The 23,211-nt window shown below is 35.2% G+C and overlaps 1 protein-coding gene across 2 annotated transcripts in view; it reads left to right on the top strand.

Moving 5' to 3' along the window:
• Positions 1-23,211, top strand: part of phf14 (PHD finger protein 14) — an 88,297-nt gene that overhangs the window by 7,407 nt on the left and 57,679 nt on the right. For both annotated transcript variants that reach the window (XM_042745919.1, XM_042745920.1), the window contains exons 4-10: positions 1,132-1,273; positions 14,097-14,256; positions 15,028-15,139; positions 16,781-16,918; positions 20,198-20,344; positions 20,449-20,719; positions 22,234-22,340. In XM_042745919.1, the coding sequence (XP_042601853.1) occupies positions 1,132-1,273; positions 14,097-14,256; positions 15,028-15,139; positions 16,781-16,918; positions 20,198-20,344; positions 20,449-20,719; positions 22,234-22,340 (1,077 nt within the window). The remainder of the gene's footprint in view (positions 1-1,131; positions 1,274-14,096; positions 14,257-15,027; positions 15,140-16,780; positions 16,919-20,197; positions 20,345-20,448; positions 20,720-22,233; positions 22,341-23,211) is intronic.

The following is a 23,211-nucleotide window of genomic DNA, read 5'->3' on the forward strand; positions in this document are numbered from 1 at the left end:
TTTTTAAAAAGGAATTCAGCAAAGATGTATTAAATTGGTTAAAAGTTACTGTAAAGACTTTATAATGTTACAAAGGATTTATTTAGATTTTTTTTTTACAAAGAATCCAGAAAAAAATGCATCACTGTTCTTACAAAAATATTAATCAGCGCAACTGTTTTTAACATTGATAATAATGATAAGAAATGTTTCTTAAACAGTGAATCAGCATATTAGAATGATTTCTGAAGGATCATGTGACAATGAAGACTGGAGTAATGGCTATGATATCACAGGAATACATTACATTTTAAAATTTATAAAAATAGAAATCAGTTATTTTAAATTGCAATCATTTTTCATAATATTACTGTTTTACAAACTTTTCAATTATTCAAGCTGAATTTCAATTCAAATTTTCAATAGTAGTGTATGTAAACATCAACACCTTATTAACTTAACTCATCCGTACTCAGAACAAAAAATCAATATTCTTGAGAATGCTCAATTTAATTACTTTCTACATGCTTTATGGGCTTTATCTTTGTATTTATCAATGATATTTTGTGGCAGTCTTCCAAGGGTTTTCTGATTCTTGTTTGTTCAAATACTCATACTGTAACTGTCATAACTCATACATCATGTTTATTGTTAAGATTTGAATACATTCCACCTACAATTAATGCAAACAACTTCACAAAGTGCAATTCAGATTTGATTTATTAATAAACTAGGCATCTGTCTCCATCATTTACTGAAAACTGCTATGTGTGTGCCCTATTTTTCACATTGAATGCAGATCAAATCAAATAGCTGATCTATCCACGTTTCAATTTGTCCAAAAGTTCAGTTGTGTGGAATCAACTTGAATTCTCAAATGCAAATGTATTATTGTGTGTTAAGTAATGCACAAGCAACCAGATAATCCAGTCATTGGCTCACATGCCATCAGATTGTTGATACAAAAGAGCAATCCTTGTGAATTGGCTTATCTGAGAACTTCAGTTTATAGGATTGCCTAATCTTCCAAATCTCTTTGGCTTTTGAGTGGCTTTACTTTTTTGTCCACACTGGTCCATTGCAGTTATTTTGATGCTGTTGTAACATCCCTAACTAGAGTTGGATTGCTAAGTTATCCATTGCTTTCCTCAGGACTCTCTATTGGAACGTCCCCAGACCTGGAGCTCCCAGCGGATGGAGCATATCCTTATCTGCTGTGTGTGTCTGGGAGACAACAGCGAAGATGCGGATGAGATCATCCAGTGTGACAACTGTGGCGTGACCGTGCATGAAGGTAAAATCCCCAAACTCTGCAGCCTGCCACCGAAAAGTTAGCTCAAATATTGATCTCAAATGTTTGCACAAAGTTTTGAAAAATGAGTTTTAGAATATATTTAAATACTCAGTTCCTCATTTCCCATGGCAAATCTCTAACTTGAACAAAAAAATCTTAAAGGTGCAGTCACATTCTGCTAATTTAAAGGTTTAACTTATAGAAATGTGTAGCAGTTTTTTTAGACTTCATACAAACATCAGTCATATCAGTCTTCTAGACAAAGCTCACATTTATATCAAATAATTAGCCTTTATGCAATTCATGCACATCATGCAACCGAGTTACTACTAATAATAAGGATGCACCTTGTTTACACAAGAAGGTCCAAAACCATTGGTATTCTTAAGATTAATAAGCAACTCTACATTTCAGGTAGTTATTTGTCACTTAGATAACAATAAAATCTCAAGTAATAAATCTGTTTCTCTTAAGTTTGTTGTGAAACTCGTCTCATCGTATGCCATACACTCGCTGTGCGCCTGTACACTAGATTGCATTGTCAAACAAGCCTGAGGAGAATGAACACAGAATGGAGAGTGATCTTCATCATCCCACATTATTAGCTCATTGTGACTCTGACTGGTTGGTAACAAAAATCAATTACGCTTTAAACCGTCTTTTAGCGGCGGCCGTCTCATTCAGACAGGCCCGCTTAACACCAGCCAGGCTGGCTGGATCAATGTGTCACCACTAATTTTCAATTACTCACTGATTTATTTCTTTAATTATTTATTTACTGCTCGTTTTTGTGCTGATGTTCTGTTGATTTGCAGAAGCCTCACAGGTAGTACTACACGAGGAAAAATGAACATTTTATGAGATTCAGTTTTGTGCACATAGTTTAGCTATGATTGGAAATAACCTTCAAAAAATCAAAGTATGCATGGAAGTAACCTTCAAGATAAATAAGCTAATCAAAAACATTTTGCTGGTTATGTGATCTCAAGATATGCAAAATAAATTTTAAATAAACATATGAATATCCGTAGATGAATAGTTCACATTAAATCAATAATACACATTTAAAATTGATATGATTTAGTTTCATGTGGCATGGCGTAGTGCCAAAGTATAAGGATTGTTCAGAGTAAATCAAAAGGTTGCTGGCTCAAACCCCCAGAGGAACAACAGTCACTGTTGTGCCCTTGAGCAACAAGCTTAATCTCCAGAGGGATTGTTTTTGTAACAAGTAAGTCACTTTGGATTAAAGCATCTGTTAAATGACTGCTTATTTACCTGCTTGCTTATCAGATTTCACCTGGTGAGGACACAATGGTTAATCACATCTTCAGATCATGTGCCTGTTCGTCCTTTCAGATCAGCACATATCAATAAGTGGTTTAAGCGGTGGCAAACAAAGAATATATGCACTCAATTTACTAAACCATGCATTAAGTTCCCCTTTGCATATTGTTATAATACTGTACTTTATGCTACAGCATATGTTCCACCCCCTAGCTGATTCTTAAAAAACACCTCATAGGAAGAGTGAAAATTAAAATATTACTGAGAATTCAAAAATTATAATTTAAATAATCAGAATACTCAAATTCAGAGGGAAAATTAAGAGATTATGTTTTGTACAATCAGAATAGTTTTGAGAACCATTAAGAATCAGCACAAAATTGTCATTGCTATTGTGGAAAGAAAGATTGTATCAATGTAATGAAAATCATCCTGGTTTCATTCATTCAATGCTTTTTTATGAAAAATATAAAGTACTGTTTAAAAGTTGGTATTTTAAAATATTATTGTCATGTGAAGTATTTTAATAATATTTTTTTGAAATGTTTCTTAGGCTCACCAGGGATTTATTTGATCAAAAATACATCAACAAAAATAAATAAATAATAATATAATTTTAATTTAAATTAATTAAAAAATTAATTTAAATCGTTAAATAATTTAAAATAATATTAAGTTAAATCTTTTATATTTGAATATATTTGTTAAACATAAATTATTCCAGTAACACAAAAACCTAAATAAAACAATCCAATACTCCAGTCTCCAAATTCACATGATCCTTCAGAAATCATTCTAATATGCTAATTTGCTCGAGAAACATTTCTTGTCATTATAAATGTTGAAAGAAGCTGCTAACAACTGGTTGATGAATAGAAAGGTAAAACAAATAGTGTTTTTTTTTAATAATAATAATAATAATAATAATAATTAAAACCTTTTGAAATGTTATAAATGTCTATGTACACACACACACACACACACACACACACACACACACATACATAAAAAAACAAACACAATGAATCAAGCATACAATTCATCCACAAAAGTTAGGGAGCATGAGCAATGGCGTTTCTGATACAAAAAACAGTTTGTATCAAGCAGTTTTGTAATTTTTCAAAGAACAAAAAATTATTTCTAGGAGCCATTGGGTAGGGTAATTTTTAGTCTGAAGCTGTCAGTGGTGTTATCTAAGTCAAATAAGCTGCACTTTCAAACTGATAGCATGTCTGAGTTAGAAAATGGTTAAATCTGTCACTGGCTCTGCCATCCTGGTTAGATGACATATAAACAACAGCAGTGAGGGATCCTTTCCAAGCACACACTCTTTCTCACGCCACACACACTCCTCCCCCTTTAGTGTCAGTTCACTGAAACAAGCTACTTCATAACCTAGCGCCACTGAATCAGAGGGCAACCTTGAAGCATCCAGGAGTCCTTTACCGTGCCAAAAGCAGTGTTGCAGTGTCAGCTCTCAGAGCCCCACACTTCTCAGATTCATAGACACGCAAATTACTCTCCCCCTCATCATCAAAATAGAAAACAAAAAAATAAAATGCAGTGAGGCCTATGGAGGAATGCAGAATCTGTTCTGCAGTCCTCTTCCTCTCACTCTCTTCTTGCTTCTCAGTCCTGTTGTGGGAATATCTTAGGACTTTTAAAAGTGGCATGATCAATTCTTCACAGTCCAATTGTTCACATCGTGGTACCAGTACTTTTAAAGTAACATGATATAATACGCTCAGCTGCTTTACTTGCAGTGAGTTTAGCAGTAAAGAAGAATTTGGTATAATGGTACAAATCTGGTATTATTATTATTACATAACCATATTATAATTATTCTAATATTTCATAAGAATGATATTAATTTGGATTCAGAAGAATTTGATATAATGGTACAAAACTTGGATTTTCTATTGTTATTATGATGATGTACGTTAATTATAAGCAAAAGTACAGAAACAACTGCTTCAAATTGTATAACAATGATCCACATTTAATAATGAACAAATCTAATATGTAAATCTAAATCTAATAATGAAAAATGTCTGTGTTAGAAACAAAGGTTATATAAAAATGAAAAATTTCTGTTAAAAAAACAAAGCATAAAAAATACAAATATTCATTAAAAATATCAAATCATAATATATACCAATATTTAATATTTTTATTAATATTTTTAACTAAATCAGTATACTGCCCAGCCTTCGACAGTCATTCTATCTAAATCAATGACAAACAAAGATAATGAAAATAAATTCAAATAAATAAAATAAAGAAATAAAAGAAAATTAAATAAGATAAGAAAGTATTGTGAGTCTTGCCATTTTGTCTGTATAATCTTACATACTGCATTTGGTAATTTGGTAAATACTTAATTAAGTACTGTTATTCAAATGCTTTATATATAGGTTAGGTTATAGGATAGGTCAGCCAAAAAATTTAAATGTTCATAATTCACCTACTGTCATGTTGTTTCAAACCTGCATGGCTTTTCTTTCTTCTTTGGAATACAAACAATATATATTTTGTACAATGTTGGTAACCGAATGAAGTGTTTGGTGACCAGTGACTTCCACTATATGGACCAAAAAACATGTGTTCCAAAAAAAATAAAAAAGAAACACAGAAAAAAGAAATACAGATTTAACAGAATTTTTATTTCTGGCTGAACTATCCTTAGTCACCAGTCTAACTCTGTATCAGAGTTGCATTTGTTAGAACTGATCCAATATCCACTTGAATGATATTTTCCTATAGATTACATCAAGACAGAGAATAGCAGCAGCTTCCAAGTGGTTGGACAGCTGTTTCAGAGCAAAATTCTTGACCTGGGCCAGTCGCTTGCCACCTGCTAATACCAGCTGCTCCATGGTGCCACTGTTCCCAGTGGGAGAGGGCATGATTGGTCCAGGAGGTGGGGCGGCCCTCATGGCTGACTGTTTGAAAAGGTGACCTTTAGACAAGTGCCACTGAATAAGGTGCAATTTCTGTAGTGCTCTTCGCATACAGACAAAACAAATACCCTAATGCACTTCGCATACACACCAAAGGAAGTTTCTACACGCAGGTAGTTAGCTAACCCAGGGATCGGCTGTTGTTTCTTCACGTCAGCTATTTTGGGTCAGGCTGCTTCCACGAAAGCCATAGAGCTTTTGAAAAGCATTGAAAAAAGTCTGTTTTCGGCAGCGTGGCGCAGTAAAAAATGGGTTGTCACGTCTCAAATTGCGGGGTGCATGGGTGGCTGCTGAAACAAAGGATTTAGATTCTAATCTGTCTATATACCGAGAGAAAGTTCAAGTGGCAGTTTTGCTTAACATTGCAGTATTTGGATAACTCCACTAGGCATCGAGTTTTGGAAATGTTATTGGGAAGGAGCCAGGAAAAATTGAATGATAAAGTAATGGAGCAAAAGGGCCACAAGAGCAGCACCGAAGATAAGAGACAAGCTGTCATCCTTAGATGCACGCAAGTGTCTCGCAGCTTGACTCTGAAGCTCGGCAGTCTGTGGAGGCTCTGACCTCGCATATGGCCTCGCACAAACTCTAAAGGGAAAGACTCTATCAGAGAAAAGCAATGGAGACTCATCTTCGATCAGAGCAGAGAGGAATACCGGAGCCTCTTGGTTCCAGTAGTTGACGCGCGATTCCCGTCTGAGCTCAAACTAGCACTCGCACAATGCTTTTGATTAGCATCTAACTCTAATGCGCTCAATTTGCAGGCTCGTCATTACCCGAGAAGTGTTAAAAGAGGAGCTCCCCACCACACTTGATCTGGTCTGCAATGGCTATTCAAGCTAATTATGAATCCTTGTTTTCTGCCTCCGACTTGTTTGTTGTTTTTATGTCCTTTAGTAGTTCATTAAAACAAAAAGAGGAATTTTACCCGGCTGTGTTGTAATGGTCGCCACTGTCATTCAGTGGAGTGAGTTTATTAAAACCGTTCCCCAGTAAAAAGCATCACATCATTCAGTAATGGCTTTGCACTCATTGGAACACCAATTACCATGCTGCTGGTATTGATTTCAGAAAGACCCTAATGAGTTCTGGACCGTAAAGTTAATTATTTCCCCAAACATGTGCAATTTATTTAAGTTGGTTACTTGCTTAAATGTTGTTGTTGTTGTTTTGTTTTTTTTTGGTCAAATTTAGTCCTCAGAGAATATTGTTTTGTTTTTAGTTTTTTTTTTCATGTTGTCTTCTACTTTGTCTCACTTTGTTTTCTTGAATAAGTTAGTCCAACTTGCATATCCAAATTTATGCTTGGTTAATATTCACTGAAATAATGAAGACTTCATTTGCAAAAACAGATAACTCAAAAATCATGTTTTTTTTTTTTATAAATAAAATTAAATACAGCTAACTAACACAATAAAACACAACACAAATAAACATTAATAAATAATTAGAAGATTAATAAAACCTTATAAATACTATAATTTTCACTGAATTATTATTATTATTTTAGGGGTGTAATAATGCATTGATGCATTATAATCAATCTAAATACTCAATATTGAATTTTATAATTATGACTGTATTCTTAAGGGAATTATTTATATATATATATATATCTTTTTTTTATCCATATCAGTTCCTGAATTCAGTTGTAAATTTATAATTTAGAAACTTGAATTATGACAACAAATGATACCAGACTGATGGCAAATTTGAGATTTTATGTAATCAGGGGCGTCATTTATAAAGCGTGCATATGCTCAGATGTGATCTTAGAGTATGCATACGCTAAAATCCACTGCAATGTTCATATTTACAAAAACAGTCTTTGATGTGGAAAAGTACTTGCTGCCACGTCAGGCTCTAAGCAGGCGTACACACTTTTCCTTGTGGCAAAGTACTGCAAGTATTTGAACATCCAAGCTGCAATAATAATAATAATAATTTGTGATTTATAAATCGCACATCTGGAAAAGAGGTGTACGCACATTTTTTTGTGTGTAAGTTTGTTTAAACTGAATTGCACATGAAAATTTCAGAAATTATCTTAGATCAAATTTAAGAACTTATAAATGAGGCCCCAGATCTATCGGGAATTGTAATCTATTGATTCTGATTTTGACAGTTGTTATTTTAGTATTATATACAATTATAGTATGTGTTAATATTTTGAATTAGATTTTGTGTATTTTCAGTTTGAATTTGTATTTTAGTCTGATCTAGTGATTTTTTCCTGCACTTTTGCACATTAGTTTTTATGTTTCTCTCTAGCTTAAATCGATTTTTCAGTTTCAGTTTTAGTCACGTTAGTACTTTAGCATAAACTTATTTCAGTTAGTTCCCAAAGCAGCAATTCCCTTTTTATTAATATTTGATTTTATTTCAGCTTTATTTTATTCATTTATTTAAATTTTATTTAACAATACCAATACTGGGTCCGATTGCTCTTTACAATTCTACTTACTTCCTATTCTTTTCATGTTGTCATATAAACGACAAGTGTAACTACATTAATTAAAGTCTCACAAGTCTCAAATAGGGCTGTGCAATTAATTGCATTCGATTGTCATGTGCATCTCGTCAGTAAAGCCGGTTCCGTGATTAGTAGTAAATCTCCATCACCTGCTTTCAGATTGAGCGGCATTTACTAGATCACTGACAATTAGGCAATATCGTGTTCATTATTGCAGATCAAATCGCCTGCGATAATGAATGCGATATTGCATAGCTTGTCAGTGATCTACGGCTCTGTGTATTAAAAGCCGCTCCATCTGAAAGCAGGTGCATCATGTTGTGTTATGACAGTTTTTTTGATAGGTCTATGTTTTGGGAACACAGTGAGAGGCTTTGTGTGCTAAACTGCCTTAGTTTTATAAATAGTTTTCTCATCAACAGTTTTGCTTGAAGGTATTTGCTATGCTGAGTGTAGCAGGATGTATTAAAACCACTTTGCACATGCATTTTCACACTGGTGCATCTGGTAGAAGAACTCACATAAATTGCTAAATTAATTCAGGTTAAGTATTTTGCTCAAGGTTAAAAACATGTCTCTACCTTGCTCTATCTGATCTTTCAGTCCTCAGACCATAAGCACTGTTCCCTTGCTTCCTGTTAAGTTGCCACACAGCCTCCAACTCAGATTGTATTACCATAACTAAACAACGAACCAAAATACCAAAATCACCTGGGTTCCGGCTCTCTGCCTCAGAGAGACAGTGTGTCTGTGTGTGTACAAGGGAACCAAACTGCCAAAATGACACTTTAGGCCTAGTGATTCTTGGCTAGAATAAGTTACAGTGTGGTGAAAAAAGTATTTGGGTTTCTTCTTTTGTCTGTTCTTGTTGCTAAATAGTTTCCATTGTTCATGGAATGAGTCTCAGTGTCACATAATATAGTCAAAACTGAGAATATTTAACCATCTATTTACTGGGTGATGCAGAGAATCAAGATCATATCTTAATCTCTAAAAATAATCAGATTTAAAGTCTAAGAGTTGCCAAGGCAAAGTCCTGATTTGAATCCTTTGGAAAGGATGTGAAAGGACCTACAAACCCGATTCCAAAAAAGTTGGGACACTGTACAAATTGTGAATAAAAACAGAATGCAATGATGTGGAAGTTTCAAATTTCAATATTTTATTCAGAATACAACATAGATGACATATCAAATGTTTAAACTGAGAAAATGTATCATTTTAAGGGAAAAAATAAGTTGATTAAGTAAATTTCATGGCATCAACACATCTCAAAAAAGTTGGGACAAGGCCATGTTTACCACTGTGTGGCATCCCCTCTTCTTTTTATAACAGTCTGCAAACGTCTGGGGACTGAGGAGACAAGTTGCTCAAGTTTAGGAATAGGAATGTTGTCCCATTCTTGTCTAATACAGGCTTCTAGTTGCTCAACTGTCTTAGGTCTTCTTTGTTGTATTTTCCTCTTAATGATGCGCCGAATGTTTTCTATGGGTGAAAGATCTGGACTGCAGGCTGGCCATTTCAGTACCCGGATCCTTCTTCTACCCAGCCATGATGTTGTAATTGATGCAGTATGTGGTCTGGCATTGTCATGTTGGAAAATGCAGGGTCTTCCCTGAAAGTGACGACGTCTGGATGGGAGCATATGTTGTTCTAGAACTTGGATATACCTTTCAGCATTGATGGTGCCTTTCCAGATGTGTAAGCTGCCCATGCCACACGCACTTATGCAACCCCATACCATCAGAGATGCAGGCTTCTGAACTGAGCGCTGATAACAACTTGGGTTGTCCTTGTCCTCTTTAGTCCGGATGACAAGGCGTCCCAGTTTTCCAAAAAGAACTTCAAATTTTGATTCGTCTGACCACAGAACAGTTTTCCACTTTGCCATCGTCCATTTTAAATGGGCCTTGGCCCAGAGAAAACACTTGCGCTTCTGGATCATGTTTAGATATGGCTTCTTTTTTGACCTATAGAGTTTTAGCCGGCAACGGCGAATGACACAGTGGATTGTGTTCACTGACAATGTTTTTTGGAAGTATTCCTGAGCCCATGTTGTGATTTCCATTACAGTAGCATCCCTATATGTGATGCAGTGCCGTCTAAGGGCCTGAAGATCACGGGCATCCAGCATGGTTTTCCGGTCTTGACCCTTACGCACAGAGATTGTTCCAGATTCTCTGAATCTTTGGATGATATTATACACTGTAGATGATGATAACTTCAAACTCTTTGCAATTTTTCTCTGAGAAACTCCTTTCTGATATTGCTCCACTATTTTTCGCTGCAGCATTAGGAGAATTGGTGATCCTCTGCCCATCTTGACTTCTGAGAGACACTGCCACTCTGAGAGGCTCTTTTTATACCCAATCATGTTGCCAATTGACCTAATAAGTTGCAAATTGGTCCTCCAGCTGTTCCTTATATGTACATTTTAACTTTTTCCGGCCTCTTATTGCTACCTGTCCCAACTTTTTTGGAATGTGTAGCTCTCATGAAATCCAAAATGAGCCAATATTTGGAATGACATTTCAAAATGTCTCACTTTCAACATTTGATATGTTATCTATATTCTATTGTGAAAAAAAAATATATAAGTTTATGAGATTTGTAAATTATTCCATTCCTTTTTTACTCACAATTTGTACAGAGTCCCAACTTTTTTGGAATCGGGTTTGTACAAACATTTTACCGTTGTGCTTTTAGAAATGCCCTTAACCCCAGGGTACTTCAGGAGTGGTTATTGAACTGTATAGTTTGATTTGGTTTAAATAAAAAAGTATCTGATTGTGAAATGTTGTAAAGGAATGAAAGCCTGTTTTATGATATGCAGTAGTTAAGTATATAATGTGTTCAATAGCTACATGCCGGAGTAGTGAAAACACTTTTGACTTTCATTGACTATTGGAACAAAACATTTCAAACACTGCTGAATAAACCCAATTTATTAAGCAAATTCAAGCCTTTGTTCTTAAAAAGGTGCCTTGCTGAAGAACAGCTGAATCACATTGGTTTCATCCCAGTACAAAACCAGCTTCACACAATTAAACAAGTATTAAATTAAAATGTTATCTGGTTTGATAGAACCTTGAATTTCTTTTTCACTTGCATGTTTCATTTTATTTCTTTTCACTTGCCTCTTAATGAGGAAATGATTTATTCCACGCATTGCTGGTTATGAAAATGATTGTATTGTTTTGTGAAAGAGAGAGTGCTGGTTTTCAAAAGGCGTTTTTTTAGTAACTGTGAATCAGTTTTGCTGATTTACATCAAGGCAGCTGTCATTCGTAGCTTTTACCTCCTCTCTCTCTTTCTCATCTGCCAGGTCTGTGGGCTCTAATTGGCCCTATTCATTCATTCCTGTGCCCCCCATCTTGATTCTGTTGTTCCTCTCTGTGATCCTGCTTTGCATGCTGACTTGGCTAATATTTGAGCTATTGAATAAATCGACTTCATCCTGGATGAAAAATATTAGCATTTAGGGAAGAAACGGAGTGAATATAATTGAAATACATCACTGCGCTGAACGTTTACTCATTAATCATTTGACAAAGACAGAAAGAGTCAAAGAACTTCATAATTAAAGCAATGTTCTGAAAATTCAGCTTTGCCATAACAGGAATAAATTACATTTTAAAATATATTAAAATACAAAACAGTTATTTTAATAGTAATATAATATTTTGCAATATTACTGTTTTTATTGTATTATTTATCAGTGCAGCCTAAGTGAGTATATTTGCTTATATTAGCTTATTTCAAAAACATAAAATCGTTGTAGGTGCCTGTAGATTACTGTAACTGCAAGTTTTGCTCAAAATAAATTAAAGACCTTTGTGCAAATATATCACGATCTCTTCAAGGATTAATTTGCTTGAAGTCTTGTAGGTGCCTGTAGAAAACTTTAACCAAAATAAATTAAAAAAAAAAATCAAATACCTTATTACAAATACAAAAAAACCAACTCAATGACAAATTTGCTTGAAGTCAGAACTGTAATGAAGTTAATTTGTTCCCTTAGGTTATTAGAGATGCAAATAAACCAACTCACTGTCATTTTTATAGTGTGCAGATAAATGATCGCATACCCGGCATTGTTTGCACATCATGAGAGTGAAGTTGAACACCTAACAAAGAGGTTGTTGAATAACACACACACACACTACACATAATACCATCAGTCTTTGCCTCGTTGTCTGATTTCAGTCATATTCTGACACATACACACAGCAGCCTAGCCTGTTAACTCAATCTCAAACCTTCCTCCATTAAATCTTAAACGCGTTCCTCTTGATTTTGTCACCACCCTTCCCCAGGTCGCTCTTTAACTGCCAAGCTCCTCATTTCTGACAAGGATAATCTTCTCCTCAGGGATTATGAAGCTCTCCTATAGTCATCACTTTTTTTCCAGCTTAGCTCATATTAGCCAGCACCCTGTGGCTTAGCAGGTCCAGCTTTGTATCTGAGTTCAAAAGGAACATCTGAGATTTGCTTGACGCTTCAGCAGTAAGTCCGTTAAACCAGCAAACTGATCATTGCGAGCTCCAGCCCTATGGTTCAAAGCCCAGTCAGTAATACGCACCCAACTGTTGCCAGCAGTGTTCCCATAATACCTTTCTTTAAGAAAATAAACGTCAGGCTGGGCTTCGTAATGGGACCCATCACCACTTGGTTCAAAAAGACTGCACGATGAGAATATGAAAGCCTAATATTTGCTCCCACTGGTGAGAGATGCTGTGTGTTTTTCACGTGCACTTAGGTTACCTGTGTTTGCTCTTGGAAAAAGTGACCTGGATGGTTCTGGCAAACATAAATTGTCCAGCTCAACATATTTTACTTCACGGAATTGCACACCTTAATTTTTCCCCTAAGCTTTAATATCGACCACTCCCAAGTTCTGCTGTGTTTATCACCACAAACCTAAAAGTTTTAGCCTGCCGGTTGGGACTCAAGAGAAAAGCCATGCTTAAGCATTCACTGCACATTTTGCTGTTTGGGTCTTTTGTGGGAAGTATGCAAAGTACCCAAACTTTTATTTGCTTGTCTCTCTCTCCATTTCTCCAATGCCTGGGGGCTGGTTTGCTGTATTAGGAACAGGAACGTTATCTCTGCAGTGTTGAGAAGGAGCTGATTGCTGCCCTTATTGGTGGCATGGAGCACGTTTGCTGAGTGTAATAGGCGTCATGGTAACCTGATCAGCACAGTAATTGTCTTGGCAACCTGAGGAAATTAAGGGGACAGCATTGAAATGCTTTTGTTGGCCCAATGCTTCCATCTTTGACTTGTGATGCTACCATTTGATCAAATTGCCTTATTATTAGCTTTATCTGGGGAAAAAAAATTAGCAACAAAAGCATTCTGTGCTCTATAATTCAACTTACCACTAACATTATTTTCCACGGTCATACATCAAAAAAAACAGTTTTTTATCAGATTTATTTTTTCAGTTTTCAAATAAAAATACCAACATTTTCACAAAATGTTATTACATTCTTCATTTTTGTTAAATGTTAAAAAAATGTTAAAAGTAAAAATACTTTTTTTTAAAAATAAAAGATCTAAAAGAATGTCACTTCACCAACAAAACAAAAAATCCAAAATATTTAAATTAAAATCCAAAATATGTGATTTAATGTGTCAAAAATAGTCTTTTTGAAATTCCAAGATCTAAAAGTCATTATTGCTATTTCTCAATAGATCTCAACTATGCCATCCATTTTTAACATAACCTTGTTCTCTTTGACTTTTAAATTCAGTCCTGGAAGAAAAAAAAAAGGTTACAAACAGAACTATTTTTATTTACAATACACAGAAGACTCAAGATTTCTATTTTTATATATGCATATTTATGCTGTACTTTCTATTCATCAACTTTTGTTGTGTTTATATATGCATATTTATGCATGTACTGCACAGATTCAGTACTTTTGATTGTGAATAGTTTACAAAGTACTTTTAACATTTAATGAACAGATCAGTATTTATGATTGTGAATAGGTTTTATTGCAACAACTTTACAAGAAGAACTGAGCCCTCAGTAATATGAAATACTCAACATTCATTTCTTTCATTCGGATTGATTTTTCTTTTTCTTTTTTCTCAGGTTGTTATGGTGTCGATGGTGAAAGTGACTCTATCATGAGCTCGGCCTCGGAGAACTCGACAGAACCGTGGTTCTGTGACGCGTGCAAGAATGGCGTCACACCCAGCTGCGAACTCTGTCCCAGTCAGGACGGCATCTTCAAAGAAACTGATGCGGGGAGGTGAGTTTCAACCGATGCTTGGTCTGATATTATCCTTTATCATCATTAGCACACTCATTAAAAGCACACACATCCACCTCACACACACCCATTCATGATTTACTTACTTAATTAATTTATATACATCCAAAGAAATATTCCAACCCCACACCCAAAACTAAGAAAAAAGAAAAATGCTAAATAAGTGAAATACTTAAAGAGGCACAGGCGTGTGCAGGATGAGTGAAGGAGAGAAGAAGTGGCGGATTTGGCTAGGAGGGGGAGGGATGTGGCTGAGAGAGAGGGAGCGGAAGAGGAAGAGACAGTCGTCTGAAGCGTGAAGACTCAAGCCACGTTATCACTGATAGTGCTCCTCAGCCCGCCTGCACCCAAATTTACTACTTCACTAGAGCATGAAAAACACAGCAAATTAAAGTGTGGAGCGTGCGCTCACCAAAGATGGATATCTTTATATTGGACTTCGGATTCTCCTTCCTAAAGTCTGCATTTGAAATTCTGTCACACCAAATGGCAAAGTTTGAACATGTAACTGAATATTTCCTCTTCTGAATGGCTTAAGGATTATAGCAATTATTCAAGGAATAGTGAATAGTACACCAAAAAACAACATGCCAATTGTGGACACTAATGATGGACCTCTGAATTAATGTTATTATAATCATATGATTTGTTATTCAGCTCATGATGTGAATAAGGAACTGTCCTTATACTATGAAAACTGTAAAAATAGATATTATGGATGAGTGCTCAACTTTGCTTTGTTCTGCTGAAGTGGGTGCACGTGGTGTGTGCCCTTTACGTTCCAGGGGTCGCATTTGGAGACATTGACAAGCTGCGACCTGTAACACTCACAGAGATGAACTACTCAAAGTATGGAGCAAAGGCAAGTACCAAAAGTTACTTATGACAGACAGCTAAACAAATAAACTAACATTACCTCAAGAACAAAAAAAAAAAATAATAACATTACCTCAAGAACAGGTTATTATACTGGCAACCCTGCTCAGTTCAGCTCCAGCCCTAATCAAACACACCTGTACCAGATAATCAAGGTCTTCAGGATCACTTGAAAAGTCAGAGGCTAGGTTTGCTGAAGCTGGTTGGAAATACACTTTGCAGGACAGTGGGTCCCCAGGAGTAGGGTTGAAGATCTATACTGATCCAGTTACCAACATTTATGTAATTTCTTTCTTCTGCAGCAAAATACACCATACTGTGAAATTCTAAAATGTTATGAAATATACATAGCACTTACACTCACCATGATTGCATTTATTTAAATAGAAATACAGTAAAAACAGAACTTTAAGTTGTAGTAATATTTAGAAATTTTGAAACTTAAAATTATATTTTACTGGTAACGTGATATTTTAATGGTAATGTGATATGAGGGTAAGCAGTCTTCAGTGTCACATGATCTTTCAGAAATCATTCTAATATGCTGATTTGGTGCTGAAGAAAATATTCTGAAACATTCCATCAAGAATCATTTAACAAAATGGTTAAAAACAGTTGCATTGCTTAATATATCTGTGGAAACCCAATAGTTGTTTTTCGAACATTTTTAAAAGAGAGTTCAAAAGAACAGCATTCATTTGAAATGGAAATGTTTTGTAACATTATTAATGAGTTTACTGACACTTTTGATCAATTTAATCCATCCTTGCTGAATAAAAGTATTAAGTATTAATTTCTTATATATATAAACTTCACTGGTAGTGTATTTCTATGGTAGTGTATGTTTCAATGGTATATGTACAAAATTATATTAATAAAACAGAAATTAACTGTTTTTAGTTTGTCAGATTGTACGAATATCAACTGAAATCAATCAATAAAATCACTGATTAATTGGTGCATCCTAGATATTACTCAAACTAATTTAAATTGCTTAAAAACCCGTTTTCTTTTTCTTTTCATTTTTGACACTTTATTTAAAAAACAAAAGAAATGTCTGATAAAAGATGTGAAGTGCTGACTTCATCCTTTGAGCAAAGGGCATCTTTCACTTCCCTCCCAAGAATTTCTGTCGACTGTAGACATTTTGACATTTACTCTATCTGACATTATTTTATGTGTCAGTAAGTCAGAAGAGGTTCCTTTTACTGGGAAGCAAATTACTTTAGAAGCACTTGAAAGGCTTTCTTTAATGGTTTGTGCTGTACATGTGAAAAGAAATTACACCTAGAGAAAAGCTATTATTATTTTAATTTTGAACTCCAGTAATTGGAGAAAGTCAAATGGGCTTTTAGAGACTCGTTGTCCACCTTATCTTACATATAGAACTATACAGTAAAATAATGTGGGATTGTTATAATGGTGTTTAAAGATCTTTTTTCCATATCCAATCTGTGTTACACAATCAGCTTTCAGTTTACCTTTCTTTCTTGACTGCAAAAATAGAAATAATCCCAAATATGTGAAGTCAGCAAATGCTAGAAAGTTTTCCCTGTCATGTTTTTCTTAGTACTTTATAGTTTTCTGTCATTTGCTGTTTTCACAATGGCCTGTTAATGGTTTACAGGAGTGCAGTTTGTGCGAGGATGCACGCTTTGCTCGCACAGGCGTTTGCATCAGCTGTGATGCCGGAATGTGCCGCTCGTTCTTCCACGTTACATGTGCTCAACGAGAAGGGCTGCTGTCTGAAGCAGCTGCGGAAGAGGTAAGTGTGTGCTCATCCTCTTTGAACTGCACTATTTGATGTTTTTCTCCAACTTCCCCACAGTTGCATTGCTGTGATTCCAGCTTTGTAATGTTTAGTGGTATGCTTTTAACATTCCAGCTTTCATCCACCGCTTTCAAGTAAAAAAATACAATAAAATCTAAAAAATATTCCTCAAATCCATTTCAACACTAATACAGATTTTTTACTTCACACCTACATTTGTTCTAAAACCTATTGGACTGCTCATTTAAAAAAAATATAAAATGAAAAAATCCATACAATAAAAAAAAATGATGAATGACTTGAACCAACATAAAAAATAACAAAATCAAAAACAAAAATATCACATAAAAATGTCCAATTTAACTATAAAACGTATAAAAGTTTCTCTCTTCATCAGAACAAATTTGGAGAATTTTAGCATTACATCAACTGCTCACCAGTGGATCCTCTGCAGTGAATGGGTGCCGTTAGAATGAGAAACAGAACAGCTGATAGAAACATCACAATAATCCTCAAGTACTCCACACCACTCCAGTCCATCAATTTATGTCTTGTGCAAATTTCTTGATGGATTGTGATGTGAGAGGACAACAGGGGATGGACTTTTTCACTGAAGGAAGCATTATTATGGATTAGAGACTCTCCTTTTGGTCAGAATCGACGGTTTAAAATTAAAACGCCTTACTGATGGATTTGTTTCTTACAAACACACGGTTTCTCACTTCACAAGATGCTAATTGATGGACTGGAGTCGTGCGGGTTAATTGTGGATTATGTTGTTTTTATCAGCTGTTTGCTCTCATTCTAACGGCACCCATTCACTGCAGAGGATTCATTGGTGAGCAAGGTATGTAATTCTAAACCTCTCCAAATCTGTTCTGATGAAACAAACTCATCTACATCTTGGATGGCCTGAAGGTAAGTACATTTTTTGGTGAACTGTACCTTTAGGAAAATACCGATTCTCTGTCAACACATTTTTCACATGCACATTTGATCTTCAAATGCGAGAGTTTATCAAACAGATACCTGTAAGCGTAGGAAGAGGGCTCAGAGCACAAGGTCATCCAGTTGAACAAATTCCCAGCCCAGGCCATGGTCACACACCATCAGCCTCATGGCTCAAATATGCAGTCCATATTGGAGAAGCATATGATGGTGGCGTTCAGCACAGATAAACACTGGCGAAAGTGCCTACTCACTGCAATCCACTTAATCCAGTCAGCTGTGCAAAGGGCCTCATATCAACAGGTGAGTGGGCTGATAGCATCCAGCGAGACACCTTAAGCCTAAACGATTCTGTGGATGACGGAAAATGGCTGTGCTTCCATCTGCCCTCGAGGGAGGGGGTGAAATGCTATGCTTGTGACGAGGAGATGTGAGCTCAGCAAGAGAAACTTGCTGCGAACGTCTCAACTGAATAGAAACTAAACAAATAAAATAACATTACACTAAGATTCTCCCCCCTTCCATAGAAGGCTTTTTCTGAGAAAGGCAGATCTTCAGACCCCTTCCATTCCTGGAAAAATCCCACCAGCCTTACATCAGTCATTGTCTTGCCCCCCAGCATCAGCTCCCACATTCTCTGCAAAATTTACTTGTCCTTTAAAAGGGAGGAGAATTTTTACAGGCCTTTTGTGAATGGCTATTTATCACAGCTATCAGAGAATGCACACACACCGATGGTCTATAAAAATCTGGAGCACTGGGCCTCATCATCCCAACAGCCAGAAAGCGTGAGCCTGTATTTCTGAAGATACTCCCGTTTCCCCCGTAATCACATTGTACATTAGAATTATCAGGTGTCTAGAGCACACAAGCACTTAAAATGAAACTTGCAACAATTGTGCCACGTTAACAATAATGAGGTATTTGAAGATGAAGGGAAATATCTTGAAATAACCTTAATCTAATCACTAATAGATTGTTGTTAAGGACTTCGGCCCTTCTCTCACCTTCCTCAAAGTTGTGTGCATTTTAAGAAGTAGATTAAACACTGTGTATTGCACCACAATGTTTTGTTTTTTTATGCTTTCAGACGACACGTTATACATCAGTAGATTTTTTTTTTAATAATACTGACTTTGCAAGACATCTGCATTTGTTTGGATCAACAGAAAGTGAAGGTATTCGCCAAAATTTTCTTGAATCAGTCTTGAACACACAGGTTGACCAGTGTTTGTTTAGAGAAGGGTCTTCAACTGGAGGGAACTGATCCATAGCCATACTGATGAGGGTCTTCTAATTGTTACATTTCATACTAATTTTAAACATTAGACAATATTATTTTGAAATTAAATTAACTTCTACCAAGTTAAAGAAGCAAAAAGTTCAGCTTCTGGTTCCATTGTCCCTACCAGAATAAATTATATAAAGCAACAATAAAATGTGATGTACATGTATGACTCTGTACATGAATCATTATTTTAATGGCTTTGGAAAATACACTATCGTACAGAATTTGGTAGTCGGTAATTTGTTTTATTTTTTGAAAGAATTCTCTTATTTTCCTCAAGGCTGCATTTGTTTAATCAAAAATACAGTCAAAATAAAAACAGTATTGTGAAATATTATTTTCAAAACTGAATTTTCAGCAGCCATTACCCTAGTCTTCAGTGTCACATGATCATTTAGAAATCATTCTGATATGCTGATTTGCTGGCCAAGAAACATTCCTTCTTATCAGTTTAATTTTAAATGGTTGCTGAATGTTTTTGTGGGTTCTTTAAATAGAAAGCTCACTATAACACCATTTATTTGAAATGTAAAAACTTTTTAATGTTAGAAAAATCTGACTCCAAACTTTTGAACGGTATCATAAATTATGAAAATGCATTAATATGATGCTATACACATGATGTTATAGCCAAGGCTAATCATCACTTTTACACAACAAAATGTAAAATCTCTTTATTTACCAAATGGTACTTGGTAAGAAAAAGTTTTTTATTTTAGAGAATAAAAAATAAAGCAATTAGTTTTGAGAGGCTGTGTTACACCATACACTGTTGTACAGTTGACAAGCAGTCTAGTAGCTTGCTGCCTTAATACAGATTTGTGTTTATCACAATTTCACAGTGGCTGTGTATTGTAAGCATTTCATCCAGTCAGAATTTTAATTGGACCCATCCATTTTATATTGTTAATAAAACATAATATAAGACAGATTATTAATGACATGTCATACGTCACTAATTTTTATTTTTTTATCAAGCTATATTTCAAGTCTCGTGGGTGTCTGTACTTAAAGTCATGATCCACTTATACCCACAGGACATTGCTGATCCATTCTTTGCCTACTGCAAGCAGCACGCAGACCGCTTTGACAGGAAATGGAAAAGGAAGAACTATCTGGCCCTGCAGTCTTACTGCAAAGTGTCTTTGCAGGAAAGGGAGAAGCAGCTCACACCTGAAGCTCAGGTCCGCTTTACTCTGAGGCAGACATTGTCTTCTATACATCAGATAGACTGTTGAATGATCAGTCCCCATTTATTTTTGAATGCTTGTGATTTCCCAAAATCTAGGCTCGAATAACCACGCGGCTCCAGCAGTACAGAGCAAAAGCAGAGCTGTCTCGAAACACTCGGCCGCAGGCGTGGGTGCCACGAGAGAAGCTTCCCAGGCCGCTCACCTCTAGTGCTTCAGCAATCCGTAAGCTGATGCGTAAAGCAGAGCTCATGGGTATCAGCACAGACATCTTCCCCGTGGACACATCCGATACCAGCGCAAGCGTGGACGGACGGCGTAAACATAAACAACCTGCCCTCACAGCAGACTTTGTTAACTACTACCTAGGTAGGTGGTTTGAAACAGTTCTCAAATGTCACAGTTCTGTATTCCAATTTTGATACCACAGCGAAACCTAGTTTAACTAATATAAAGTAGTTCACCCAAAACATTTGGCAGAAATGTATTAATCGTCAGGCCATTCAAGATGTAGAGGAGTTATTTAATTCATCTTTACATAACTCTCTAACCATTCGATACTCAACATTAAGTATTTAATGTGTCGTGACAGATCGCTGTAGCGCATAAAAACATTACAATAATCCACAAGTAATCCACACGACACCTGTCTATCAATGAATGTCTTGTCAAGTCTGTAATAAACACATCCATCAAGACGTTTTTAACTTAACATCCTGGATACCCTGAAGTTGAGGTACATTTTCAGTAATCTTAAATTTTTGGGTGAACTATTTCTTTAAAGACAGGTAAACAGACAAAATTAAAATAAGAACAACTAAACAAATAACAAGGGATAGCATAAATAAATACAATAGAACAAAGATACTGATGAAATAAATGGTATAAACAGTCAAACGTAAGAAAACTGCAGTCTTCACTATGTAGATGAATGCTTTATAAAGTTACAAGCATTATTCAGTCAACAGCACGGAGTGATTTCTCTGTCTTTTGTTGCTTTGATTGATTGATTGATTATCATTAATGATACAGATTATGCTTTATGCTTAATGCACGCATTATGCTTAATGCACACTTCCAATATACTGATACACATGCAGATTCTTACTCTACTGTTTACTTTCACTTTAAAAAACATTGTTTGAGGATACCTGCCAAGAGGGGCATTTTTTCTGTTTTTTTTTTTTTTTTTTTTTTTTTTTTATGTGTGTGTGTGTTCAAGCACACAAATATGTGAACAAGAACTTAATTTGGTACAGCTGAGTTCTCTTTTGCTTCTTTTTGCACTTGAATTATTTAAAACCACTTAAATGTTTAAATTTGGCAAGACTTAAAAACATGTCACAATTCTGTCAACTGTCCCGAGGTGTCTTTGACGCTGGCCCCAAGCCAGTCCATATTGTCAAGCCCTGTTAACACATCAGGTCTGTGATTTATTTTTTTGAGAATCACCATTTATCAACCCACCTATAACAATGTTTTCTGCCTCTTTTTTTTCTCTCTCCATTTTAATGGCTAAAACAAGCATTGATGCATTTGTAGCATATGACTTACTATCCCTAACATACATGAATCTGCCTGCAGAACAGCAGGCTGTATCAGACAGTAAGCACAAGACATGCATCTCGCTCTGTAGCCTTGCAGCTAGGCACTTGCCCTCCAAATGAGTGATGTTAAGAGCAGATTTGTAGAGTAACCTTGGGCACACACTCCATTAGGTTCCAGCAGGAGGCCAATCCTCTATCAGCACACTTTCTCTCCCTCTTTTTCTCTTAACATTGCTCTTTTTGTGTACTTTCTCCCTCAATCTTCCTTTGATATACTTTTTCCTGTACTCTGATAGCAATCTCAGTATCGATTTGTTCGTGTCTGTTGGTATTCAGAGCGGAACATGAGGATGATTCAGATCCAGGACAACATCGTGGAGCAGAAGAACCTTAAAGACAAGCTGGAGAGTGAGCAGGAGAAACTGCACGTGGAGTACAACAAGGTCCGTCTACTGTTGACACTCCAGGCTTTCGCTTTCTGTTTTGTACATTAGCACTTGTCCGTAGTAGCACAGTTGTTTTGGCCATTGGTGCTTAAGCAGAGGCACGCACACCAGGAAATAATGAAGCGCTGCTGGAATATTATTCAAGGAGCGTGTGGAAAGCTCCTGAACAGCTACTAAATAATACCAATTATGTGTCAGTCTTTCCATTTACTATACAACTGTGAAATCTCCTTTTAAGCTACTTTGTGCTGGACCAACTGCAGAGAGGAATAAAAAAGCAGGGATCTTGTATAACACAATATAACACAAGGTTATTTTTTACTAAAAAAAGATTAAGAAAACTAAAAGTCAATAATATAATAACATTTAACTAAAATAAAATGGCAAAAAAAAAAAAAAAAATGGCAAATTTGAAATTAACAAAAAACACGAATTAAAAAATAAATAAAATTATATTAATTATCATCATATCAGTTAATCCTCCTGCTAACATAACAATTTCAATATTATTATATTTATAAATATAAATAACTTAAATTAATAATTAAATACATTTTTTTAATTTTTTTTAACATTTAATTAATGCTAACATCTGTAACTTGTCAAATATGTTATTTTTTTATTAAATTATAAAATATATTTTAAATTTGATAAAAGAAACAAAAAAAAAAAAAAAAAAAAAAAACAAAACAAAATAAAAAAAAAACAAAAACAAACAAAAAAACAAAAATTCAGAAAGTACAAACAAAAAAAAAAAACAAGTTGCAAAGAAACCAAAAACATAAATAAAAACTAAACAAAAAATTAAATGCTTAATCCAAAACAAATATATTTATGATCAATTAAATAAAAACTAAACAAAAAATTA

Source organism: Cyprinus carpio, chromosome B19 (genome assembly GCF_018340385.1).
Source record: "Cyprinus carpio isolate SPL01 chromosome B19, ASM1834038v1, whole genome shotgun sequence".
Classification (NCBI taxonomy): domain Eukaryota; kingdom Metazoa; phylum Chordata; class Actinopteri; order Cypriniformes; family Cyprinidae; genus Cyprinus; species Cyprinus carpio.